Source organism: Cyprinodon variegatus, unplaced genomic scaffold (genome assembly GCF_000732505.1).
Source record: "Cyprinodon variegatus isolate N-32 unplaced genomic scaffold, C_variegatus-1.0 Scaffold129, whole genome shotgun sequence".
NCBI classification, from domain to species: Eukaryota; Metazoa; Chordata; class Actinopteri; order Cyprinodontiformes; family Cyprinodontidae; genus Cyprinodon; species Cyprinodon variegatus.
The window spans coordinates 996,781-1,008,178 of NW_015150582.1; the positions used below are offsets into that span (position 1 = coordinate 996,781).

The 11,398-nt window shown below is 37.2% G+C and overlaps 1 protein-coding gene across 2 annotated transcripts in view; it reads left to right on the forward strand.

Annotated features, from left to right (window-relative positions):
- LOC107085600 (homeobox protein OTX2) overlaps positions 1-2,876 on the forward strand; it is a 5,279-nt gene extending 2,403 nt beyond the window's left edge. The window contains exons 3-4 of one of the 2 annotated variants that reach the window (XM_015376037.1): positions 139-290; positions 1,134-2,873. In XM_015376037.1, coding sequence (XP_015231523.1) covers positions 139-290; positions 1,134-1,757 — 776 coding nt within the window. In that variant the 3' untranslated portion in view covers positions 1,758-2,873. Of the gene's footprint in view, positions 1-138; positions 291-1,133 lie in introns of both variants that reach the window. The other variant, XM_015376036.1, reaches the window with a different exon arrangement.
- Positions 2,877-11,398: the final 8,522 nt, after the last annotated feature.

Below are 11,398 nucleotides of genomic sequence, written 5' to 3' on the forward strand. Positions count from 1 at the left end.
GTGCGTAATTACGCACATAAATGTAAGACATGCTTATAGATTATCTAAATCATACTATACTGTAGTCGAATGGTTTTCGTTCGTTTCTTACAAGCCAAGGTGATATTTACCGAATCTGCAATGATGTTCTGTCTACAGCCACGCCACGGAAACAGAGGCGAGAAAGGACTACTTTCACGCGCGCACAGCTCGACGTTTTGGAGGCGTTGTTCGCCAAAACTAGGTACCCGGATATATTCATGCGCGAAGAAGTGGCGCTGAAAATCAACTTACCGGAGTCCAGAGTACAGGTGAGTTTACAGACTGCTCTAGGGGGGGAAATAAACTATTTTTATGTTTTGAAATAGTCTTGTCAGTTACAAGCTACTCTGCAATAACTTAGGTTGCACATGTTTCACGTATTATTTCCTTTATATTAACTTATATAGATAATAAGAATAATAGTTTGTAAATTTGAACTCTTCTAGACAAAAATAATTGAATTTAAATGTGATAAAATATAAAACATCGAATTAGGAAAAGTAAATGAGCTATATTCAGTTTTATTGTTCAGCTGTTTCTGGGAATGTTTGAATTTTGTTTCTACGTTTCATTTATTGTTATTGAAAATATTTTTTTTAAATTCGATTATAATTAATTTAGTTTGTTTTGCATATCTAAAACATAATTATATAATAATACCATAATACTTAAATCAAAAAAAAAAAACAAAAAACTAAGCTATCTGTTGGCTGCATCAACATTCTGTTCCTCACCTGTGTGGGAAAAGTTCCTCTTGTCTCTATTTTTCTATTTCCATTGATTTGTTCATATGACAACCATATTTTTTAGAATATGTTTGCATGTTTTTTTTTTCTTTTCTCATATAGTATTCAACTAGGCCCTAGCTCTTTAAATTGTCTTGCTATTAAAATGTACCATTTTAATATATTTATTTAACAATTCTATAGGGAAGAAAAACAAAGCTTGCTTTAAAAAAACACATAAAACTTTTACTAAACTGGACAGCATTAATCAAAGCATACATCTTTATTTTATGTGGTTCGTTTGCATGCTTCTCCTTTTTATTTTCTCTGTCTTTATTGTTCTATTTTGCTTTTAATTATGGTTTCCATGTTTTTGCTTTTTTTTAGGTGTGGTTTAAGAACCGGCGGGCTAAGTGTCGCCAGCAACAGCAGCAACAACAGAACGGCGGACAGAACAAGGTGCGACCCCCTAAAAAGAAAAGCTCCCCAACCAGGGAGGTCAGCTCGGAGAGCGGGGCCAGCGGTCAGTTCACGCCCCCGACTAGCACCACCACAGTCCCCGCCATCTCCACCAGCACCGCTCCGGTGTCCATTTGGAGCCCTGCATCTATCTCTCCTCTGTCGGACCCCCTGTCTACCTCCTCCTCCTGCATGCAGCGCTCCTACCCCATGACCTACACGCAGGCCTCTGGCTACAGCCAGGGTTACGCAGGGTCGACGTCCTACTTCGGGGGCATGGACTGCAGCTCTTACCTCACTCCAATGCACCATCAGCTATCGGGGCCCGGTTCGACTCTCAGTCCGATGAGCACTAACGCGGTCACAAGCCATCTGAACCAGTCTCCGGCGTCTCTCTCCACCCAGGGCTACGGGACGTCCGGCCTGGGCTTCAACTCCACGGCAGACTGCCTGGATTATAAGGACCAAGCGGCATCTTGGAAGCTGAACTTTAATGCCGATTGCTTGGATTATAAGGATCAAACATCCTCGTGGAAATTCCAGGTCCTGTGAAAAGAAGCAGAGTCGATCACATGAGACGCAGTTCAGGCATCTTTCATAAAAACTCAACATCAGACTGGTTGAGACTGGCTGCGTTCTCGCTCTTTTTTTTCCTTCTTTTTACTCCGGTGGTCTTCGGTACTCCTAAAGGAGAGTTTTAATTTATTTTAGTACTGGCAAATAGATTTTTCCCTGTTCATTCACAACTTGTAGCCCCTCATCCACCTCTATCATTGCGTGCCTCTGTGCGTAAAAACACCTGTTGAGGACAAGCGCAGCCACGGAACTATCACTTCAGTGAGTCCTGCTGAAGTGCAGACCTCTTTAAAAAATTGAACCTGCTGGCAGAGAGACATGAGGATACTGTGTGGACATGGATGCACTACTTTATTTAAGAAAAAAAATGTTTATAAGGAATCAATATGTAGTTTTTAAGAGACAATCAGTGTGCGTCTAAATAAATGGTAAATAGGTGTTTTTTTTATCTGTGATATAGCCTTCGAAACTGTGATCTGTTGTATTGTATGCAATTTGTGAGCCCTCTCTCGCATCCGACTCTCTGCTAAGATTTGAACAGCCTTTTTTTGGACAACAAAATGGAGCTTAAAGTAAAATTCAAAGATAGAGATGAGCCTTCTTTCCTGCAGTTATATTATGGAGGGTTAGACCATTCTGGAAAAGACTCTCCACCACCCACCCCCTATCCAATCTGATTGTGGATCCTTCACTTGGTCCCCCAAAGAGAGTGTGACTTCATTGCTGAAAAGAAATGAATAAAGATCTTGTGGGCTTATTCTACTACAAAAAAAAAGAAGAAAAAAAATCGTGTGTGCGTGAATGTGTGTGTCTTAGTTCGCAAAAAAGCTGCCCTTGCATTTCCGAACAGATTTGAGTTACAAGAACTATTTAATATTCACTGCATTAAAAAATGTTATATACTTTCGCAGAAAAATAAGAAGTAGGTCACCGTTTTGTTGGTTCAAACGCGCAGCTTCGCTTTAATTGGGCCAGTAATTGTCATGCAAGTGAGTAATAATCACACTTGTCAGTTTGAACCACTCTGTTTTCTCATGCATATTTTATAAACTCTCGATCCAAGACATCTCTTGGAGAATTACAGCATGGAGCCAACGTGCGATTCGTTGTGGTTTATATTACAAAATGCAAAAAGGATCTCCCAGTTTAACGAAAAGAAGAAAAAAAAACAGGAATATATATATTTTTTTTCTTTTTTTTTTTTTCTTTTTTTACAAATTGTAAAAAAGGTATTTCGGGGTGGCAGGTTGAATTAGTCTAAACGAGATCCGTCTGTGAAGGTCATACAAAAATTTGCAATTTTATTGCAGATATATGAAAATCATTAAAATGGTCGGAAATCAGGGGTGACTTTAAAATAGCACCAGAAACGGCTTCTTTCATTCTGAATTTTCAATGCATAAATACAACAAGTCTTCTTAAACAACTATATATATTAAAAAAATATATGTATAACATTTGTAAGGAGGCAAAAAAAAAAAAAAGTTTTACCTCAGTTAAAGCCTCAGGTTTTGACAAGCTTTAAGTTTCTTAAGATAGCTTCAAGGTCCAGGCCATGTGCAGACAGCACTGTGCACAATCCTTCAGTTTCTCCTCATTCTTAGCTTTCATGTAATCCTTTTAAGAAAAGCTATAGTTTTGTACTTTGGCTACTTTATGGTCATATTTTATCTGTGAATGAGGCAAATAGGAAGTATTCAGGATTTTCCTGTTATTTGAAATATCAAGCAGCAGTTTCTGTGGATCAGTTGTTCTTGTTTATGTAGTTTATTCATTAATATCCGGGGAAAATAATAGATCACTATTTTACAAACAAATGATACCATTATAGAACAGCTGTGTAATTAATCATTATTTTATAACTTTTTTGTCTAACTATAGCCCTCAAAAGATCATAAATCAACATCTCAAGTGATATAATGGTAGCATAAATATAGTGACAATTTAAAGAGCGTATATTTCAAAATTATGGATACTACATTTTTAAAAAGCATAGTCAGTTATTACCAAATTGTAGGTTCTATAAATCCTCAATGGAATCAAGCTGTTTTATAACCATTTATTTTTAAATACTTAAGCTAACCCATACAGCAACACATACATTTTTGTTAGACCTGATCCTAGATTATTCGTGCTCCCATTTAAACCAGCTGTTAAAAACTGTAAAAAGAAGTGTTTGGTCTTTTAACCACTTTTCACATGAAAACCAGTCTTAAAATACTATTCAGACTAAGAACTACCTGGAGAATATTTTCTATTTCGACTCCAACTGTGTTTTTTTTTTTGTTCTTTTTATTGTTGCTCCTGAATCTATTCAGTGTGCTGAGGCTCCTAAAGTTAGGCCGGGTTTAGAATCTGTAATGAGTCTGTGCAGCACAGCGGCGCACTAATACTGTCAGAAGTCCAGCATTCAATTAGCATCCTTGACTTTGCCAATAATCGTTCTTTCATTGGAGTCTCCACTAATTAAAAGTGTTTCTTGAAATAATCAATGTTGAAAAGAAGAGACTCTCTAATTCCACTCTAGCGTGGTCTGAAGAAGGCTTGTATGTAAAAAAAAAAAAGCCAAATTATGCGACAGCTGGTACGACCTTTATCAAAGGTAATGTGGATCATTTTTAGATAGCTCCTTCTCAAGTATACAGCATTTTTCTATGCTTAATTCTTAAAAAATCCTTTCTGGGTCTGTTTTAAAGCGCATGAATATGTGAAGTTATGGCCAAAAATAGTGAAACAATCGTAATTGAAAAGAACAGCTTAGGTTGAGGAAGGTCTGCATATTCATGAGATTATGTCTGTGCAGCGTCACCAACCCCTTCAGAGAAACTCCTGAAAGAATTCAAGTGTTAAGGGTCACTTTTGTCACACTTTGGAGGAAAAAATGTGGAATAACAGCTCAGCAGAATTAAAACCAATCTAGAGGCATAAAGATTTTGAATTAGGGTTCTTATTCAGCAATTTTTTAAACTTGCAAAATCAATAAATTCCAACCACTAAATGTCAATTAACCAAGGAAAGATGCTGAGTCTCAGGGCCCAGAGTGACTTGCAAACTATGCAGGTGCTTAAGACAGGACATAAGATGATCTGAAATATTTGCACACTTTGCACACAAAAAAACTTAAGAAAATGGAAGCTACTGTATGTCAACAAAGTCCTATTTTCAAACCAACCTTGTAAATTGAATTAGTGAGCAACAGCCTATCCATTTAGGTAGGTGTTTCTAATTGTTCCTTTGCAGCCTCAAAGGACAGCTTAAAATGTGACTTTTTTTGTTTTGTTTTGGAGATTTTAAGTAAATCTAACAGAAAATCTTACCTTTAAAGATACATTTATACAGTGGGTTTAAATCAAGACGGATGGACCAGCTTATGCCATAAAACTCAGTCCTGTGCCCTTCTCTAAATGCTCTCTGTTAAGAAATAAGCACATTTTCAAGGTAGCAAGAAGCCACTCTGGCTGCTTGAGAGGCGACACATGCAGCCAAACCCACAGGGATGCAAATAAACTAAAGTGATGTAAAAAAAGTAAGAGAAGCACAGGGTGGACCTTGATGTTTTTCATAGAAGGATTTTTTAAAAATCTTGCAGATGCAAAGTTTCTTTTTTCATTCTCTTCTGAACTTTAATAAACCCCAAAAACTACAGAAATCAGATTTTTTTTTAGAAAAACACACAATTTAAATGATTCTAAATATGTTATGAAATAATTTTGGAAAACCTTTTGAATCTTATTAAAATGCTATAAATTCAAAATTATATCACAAAGAAATCAACATTAAAACATCGATGTTAAAACTGTCCCACTAACCCACTTTAATGTGCTTTAAAAAAAAAAAAAAAGATGTGACAAAATATAGATGGAATAATCAACATGAAGAGTAATATGTGTCAATAACTCATAGGAGATATTATAAATAAATAATATTCTAATCCCGCAGTATCCCCTTGAATGTGCTTATCCAGGCTTAGTCAACATTTTTTTTTTATTATTTAAGTTTGTGACATCATCAATGAATTTCATAATCTTGTCAAAGATTACATTAAAAGGGTTTTGTGCGGCCTACATAATAACAGATTTAGATGTTTTAAAAAATGAAGTCTAAAGAGATTTAAAGTAAGCGCTGTAAAAAGCATGTTATTTTAATTTCTCCGACTGCTCACACAAATCCATGGATTTAAACAGATCTAGAACTGATAATGATACCAGCCGTTTGACTCGCTGGCGGTGTCATCAAGCGCAGAGGCCACACAGTCACAGAAGAAGTGAACGCAAGGGTTTTAGAGTTTTCCTTTCTCATACAACATGTGGTTATTCTTGTGGGTAAATGCACGCCTTTGATGTGTCAAGATCATTTGGAAATATTACAATACTTAAAAAAAAAAACGGTTTCACAGAATATGCCCAGACATTTGGCTTATAATGTTCATAAACCCCACAGGACACAGAGGGCTTATCAGTTCATTAGCCACTTGATGGCCTATTTTAAGTTATAGCTGATGGGAGGAGGGGGGTGGATGAGGATCTGGCCATCCATTACTGAGGCATATTTTTGTTAAGCTATTCAAAATTGGAGGGGAGAAAACCTCCAACCAATAAGAAGATTAGCCAACCTGAACATATGTTAAAAAAACTGATGGCTGGACATAAAACTCCATTAGTAAAGCTTATACATACACCTATTCAAAAAAAAAAAGAAAAAAAAGTCAGTTAGACTAAACTAAAAATTAAAACAGAAACCTGCAATTTTTTATTTGCCTAAAAAAAAAAAATATCCTCAGATGAAAACATAACAAATTATGGCATTTAAATGTCATTTTAAACAAGCATTTATTTCTTTATTTGCAAATCGTGGAACTTGTATTGAGCAAAGCAGAGGTCTTTAACACCGTTCAATACAAAATATTTAATATGTCACCACCAGGGATGACTAATGGTCACTAATGCATATAAAGTCCCAAATGTCATGCAGACACTATTAAATGGAGCGCACTAAGCTTCAGATTGGTGTATGACTTTATGGACTTGCTTACATTATAAGCAACATGTAAAGCCAAAGATAAGCAGCAGGCAGTCAGTTAGCAGAACTATTTTCATTCCGTCAATAGATGAAGGCGTCTCCTGGAGGTCTGGTGAGTTCATTCAACTAATAGAGCTAAAATCTATTAAACTTCTTGGCAGGAATTTTGTGTATCAACATTAATAAGTCAGGAATAATACTTAAATGAGGGAAATATTTAAGCTCCTAATTGTATCTTATGAATAAAAAATGACATTTGACACTACAGGGCTATAATGAAACTAAGATGCTAATAGATATATAGTGAATTTATTTCACCTCAATTTAGTTTCTTAAGATAGCAAGAAATGTCATCTCAAGGCATTTAAAGAGGATTAACTTAAATACAGGAATATATAGTACATTTCTAATTAGTGCATTCATCTAATCATAGAGTTGGATTCAAAAGGTAATTACAGTACTTCTATTTAAATAAACAAAACAGTGAAGTTATGTGCCTTGTGCCACTGTGTAAAACATTTTCTTGTTAGCAAAAATGAACTGTTTTTATAGTTTCTTATTTTACAGCAATCCATTCTGTTAATCAAACATGCAGCAACATTTCCATGGTGATAGCACTGAGTCATTGGCTGTGACTGAATGTCCGCCATAATCACTATATAGGACACTATATAGTGGTTATGCAACTTAGATGAGCATCCAAACATCTAGTGGATGAAAAAGCAGTGGACTTGAAATTTCCCACATTGCACCTTTAAAAGTATTGATCATCCATGCTCACTAGACGAGCAGATATAATCCGGAGAGCTCTCCTCGCAAAGCATTATGGGATTGCTATCACAGCGGCCCGCTGCCGCCTACATCTGTCGCTACCTGACAGCAGGGACAAATAACAAAGATGACACAGGCACCATGCGGGGAGGTGGAGTTACATGACCAACAAGGAACGAAAAGTAGTGATCCTCTGTCCAAACGGTCAGTTAACTGAGTTCACTATAAATTCCACTATATAGTTCCCGCTCTATATAGTGATTGAGAGATCTAGGGTTTAGGGGGGACGTTCGGACACAGCCATTGACTTTAGAGCAATCCCAAACGTTATAATAGAGAATTTGTTCAGGGTAATGTCTGAGCCTAGATTACATTGCTTTGTATGTCGACCAAAAAAGTTTAGTTTGGGTTTTATCTAACCTGATCATGTACTTCCACATCTTCTCTATTTCCTCTGAATGGGTTGTGGTTGATTCTTCTCTTCTCTTCTTACCACTATTCCAAAGATATTTTTGTGTAATTGTCAAAAGATTTCCTCACCTGAGCTGTGGACCTCTAACCTGGCATAACCCAGATTGGTAGTGTAGTTCAATTTGAATTCTTCACATTATCCATCTGGAAAGGCTCCTGTGCAAAGTATTTACAAAAAAGGAAAGACATTCAGCACAATTCTTTGAGCTGATTGGTTAAATCACCAAGTGACACCAAGTGTCAAGCTTTTAGCTGATTGCAGCAGTGGTAGCACTTGTGACATATATAACTTATACGTATGTGGCGTTTACTTCACCTATGACAATTCCAACAATGTTTTCCTTGTACATCTCAAATGAAACTTGTCTCTACATTTAAAGTTGAGCAGCCAAGACTTTGGGCTCCCAAACACCAGCTGTTAATGGCTACTGAGGACTTTTTGCCAAGTAGCTAAGTTTAACAGCAGTAATGCCCAGCTTTTCAGCGTCAGTCACTTGGTCGTCAATAAGAGAGATCAAAGGAGATAAGATTATACCAACAGGACCCCTCTGCAGCGTCTTGATTTGTTTCACAACTAGGGGAGTTAACTGAAAAATCCAACCCAGTTAAGAGGAATGCTCAGACATCTTTCCCATCCACAAATGCACAAATTGCATCCCTCTGCTTGTTTTTCAAAAATGAAATAAAGGGTATTCCAGCCGAAACAGACTGAATAGCCGAGTCTAAAGGTACATCCACTGTTGCAGCTATGGTTGTTTTGCTTCAGCCTGTTGCTTTTGGTGACATCAAACACACCACTGCATTTCACTGTTCAAAAACGTTCTGCATTTGGGGCTAATGCATCTATTGGCAAGATGTATTTTCTGGAGTAACTCTGGCGACAATTCATCATGCTTGCAAAGTAAGGAAACCTGCATCTCTTTAGATTTACCTATGACCTCCTGGCTGCTGACAGATGGTCTTCTTGTTTTACCTGTTGGTTTATGTTGACAGTCATGTCCTGGTAAGACCACAATAGTGCCATGCTCTATTTTTGATTATGAATATCTGCCTGCCTCTTTCAGTTTGCCTTGTATGTACCAGGCCAGTATGAATGGGTGAATGATTCACATTAGTGTGTAGTGTTAGCTTTTAACACTGTTAAATTCAACCTTGACAAGTGCTGAATTACTACTATTAAGATTACAGTTCAAATACAATCATAGTTTTAATGGTTTAACACTTTAATTTTAGCTCAATCTTTAAACATGTGCTTTAAAAGTGTTGAATCTAACTCATCTCCTTAGGAGTTGAATTAGTGCTTCCAAATTTGCTGTGTAGAGTGGGCTTAATAAAACACTATCCCAAACTACTCAAAGTTAAATTAAGATAATTTCATAACATCTAGTGTTTCTTTTTTTATTACACTTCATTATACTTTGTTACTCTCAGTTTACCTATTATATACAACCTCAACAAAACACAGTGGGTTTGGTAGGAATATTTATGACATTTAAAAAAATCTTAAGGCTTCTGAATGCATATGCATGGCATAGCATATAAAAAAATTGAATGGGAGTGAAATATCCAGGTTTAAATAGGAACGATTGAAAAGGTCAGTTATACTCTCCATTGTTCTCATCTCAGTAGTGTAATGTTTATAACTAAATATAATGAGGTTTGGTAAATGGTTAATAGTCTGTATTTGTAGCAAGCTTTAGCAAGTCTAAGGACCACTAAGCTCTTTACTCTATATTCAGTCATTCGCCCATTCATGCACACGTTTGCACACTGATGGAGGTATGCTACCGTATGTAGTCACAGCTACCTGGGCTGCTTTACAACATGGCCACTGGGAGAATAAGGACATTTCCCTTAGTCGTCATCCTACAGGATTTATTTATCATTTAATTTAAGCAGCTAAAACCTTGTTGAGATCAAAATCTCTTTTTGAAGAGGGACCCGTCTAGGGCAACAAAAGATTATAAAAAAGTTAAATTGAATTGTATACATTTTTCAAATACTATTTTGAATGTTCAGGTCAATTCAGTTTATTTAGATAGCGTCAATTCACAACCTGTAATCTCAAGGCACTTCACAGAGACAATTCAACCAGATCATACAGTCAGAGTGATAAAGTTTTCTATCTAAGGAAAACCAGCTGATTGCTTTGACTCATTGACTCAAAGGCAATCCCTCACACCAAGCATGCTTGAAGCAACAGTGGAGAGGAAAACTCCCTGTTACCGGGAAGAAACCTCCAGCAGAGCCAGGCTCAGTGTAAGCAGCAATATGCCAATGCTGACTGGGGTTCAAGGAGACAGAAGTGGACAAAGAAAAAAAAGCAGAGATACAGAAGGCAACTGTCAACCAGCTCCGCAGGAAAGCCCCATCCAGGAAACACACAGCCAGGCAGATGAGCTCCAAGCCAGCTCCCATGTCAGGATGAAAGAGAGCCCATACAGTTAGGCACAGAAACAGGACTACACTGAAAAACAGGCCAAGCTCCCACATCTATAAAAGGTGTTAATGGCAGCAGCAAGCTGATATTTCTCTCCAGGATGGTGTCACAGCCAAACAGGAACAGACCAGATAAAGCTACTATAAGAAAAAGCAGATAGAGCATACATTTAGAGATTGAAGAATGAAATAATGCAGAGTGGGAGAATAGAGACAGAATGAAGCAGACTGATGAAAAAGGGTCCCTATGTCCTCCACCAGTCTTAGCTTATAGCAGCACAACTATAGAGATAGCTCTGGATAACCTGAGCCACTCTAACTATAAGCTTTTTTTTTAAAAAGGAGAGTTGGAAATGCTCCAGTTTGAACAGATTCTTAGGAGGATCCTGAAGTGCATGCATGTAGTACCGTACAATTCTATTTAACTAGACTGGATTATACTAAATTGATCAAATGATCCTGAATATGACTCAGACATGCTTGTCTTGTGAAGCACCTCAGGATGACTTTTTGGGAAACTTGTCTCATGTTTATAAAGTGCAGAAGTATGCATGCTGCAGAACTACAACTGGTGAATTCTTTTCTATATGTACTGAATACATATGAATAATCAATATTCCAAATTAAGACTTTGTTCAAACTGTAAGACTAAGTACACTGTAGCCTTTAATCAAGCTCACCCACTCAGAAAGCCTTCTGGTGCGGTCACCCAGACACCTACTGTCGCGTTAAGATCCTTAGTGACATTAAAACTTCTAAAAGTCCAGTGTTATTCTCATACAGCCAATTTGACAGTTTGAATATCCTCCAATGATGAGTTTTACCTCTTTTAATCCCCCCCACCCCCCACCCTCCACCTGTTAGTCTGGGTCTGTATGCGTGTCTCCCTCTCTCCTGGGAGCATATGGCTGACCCAG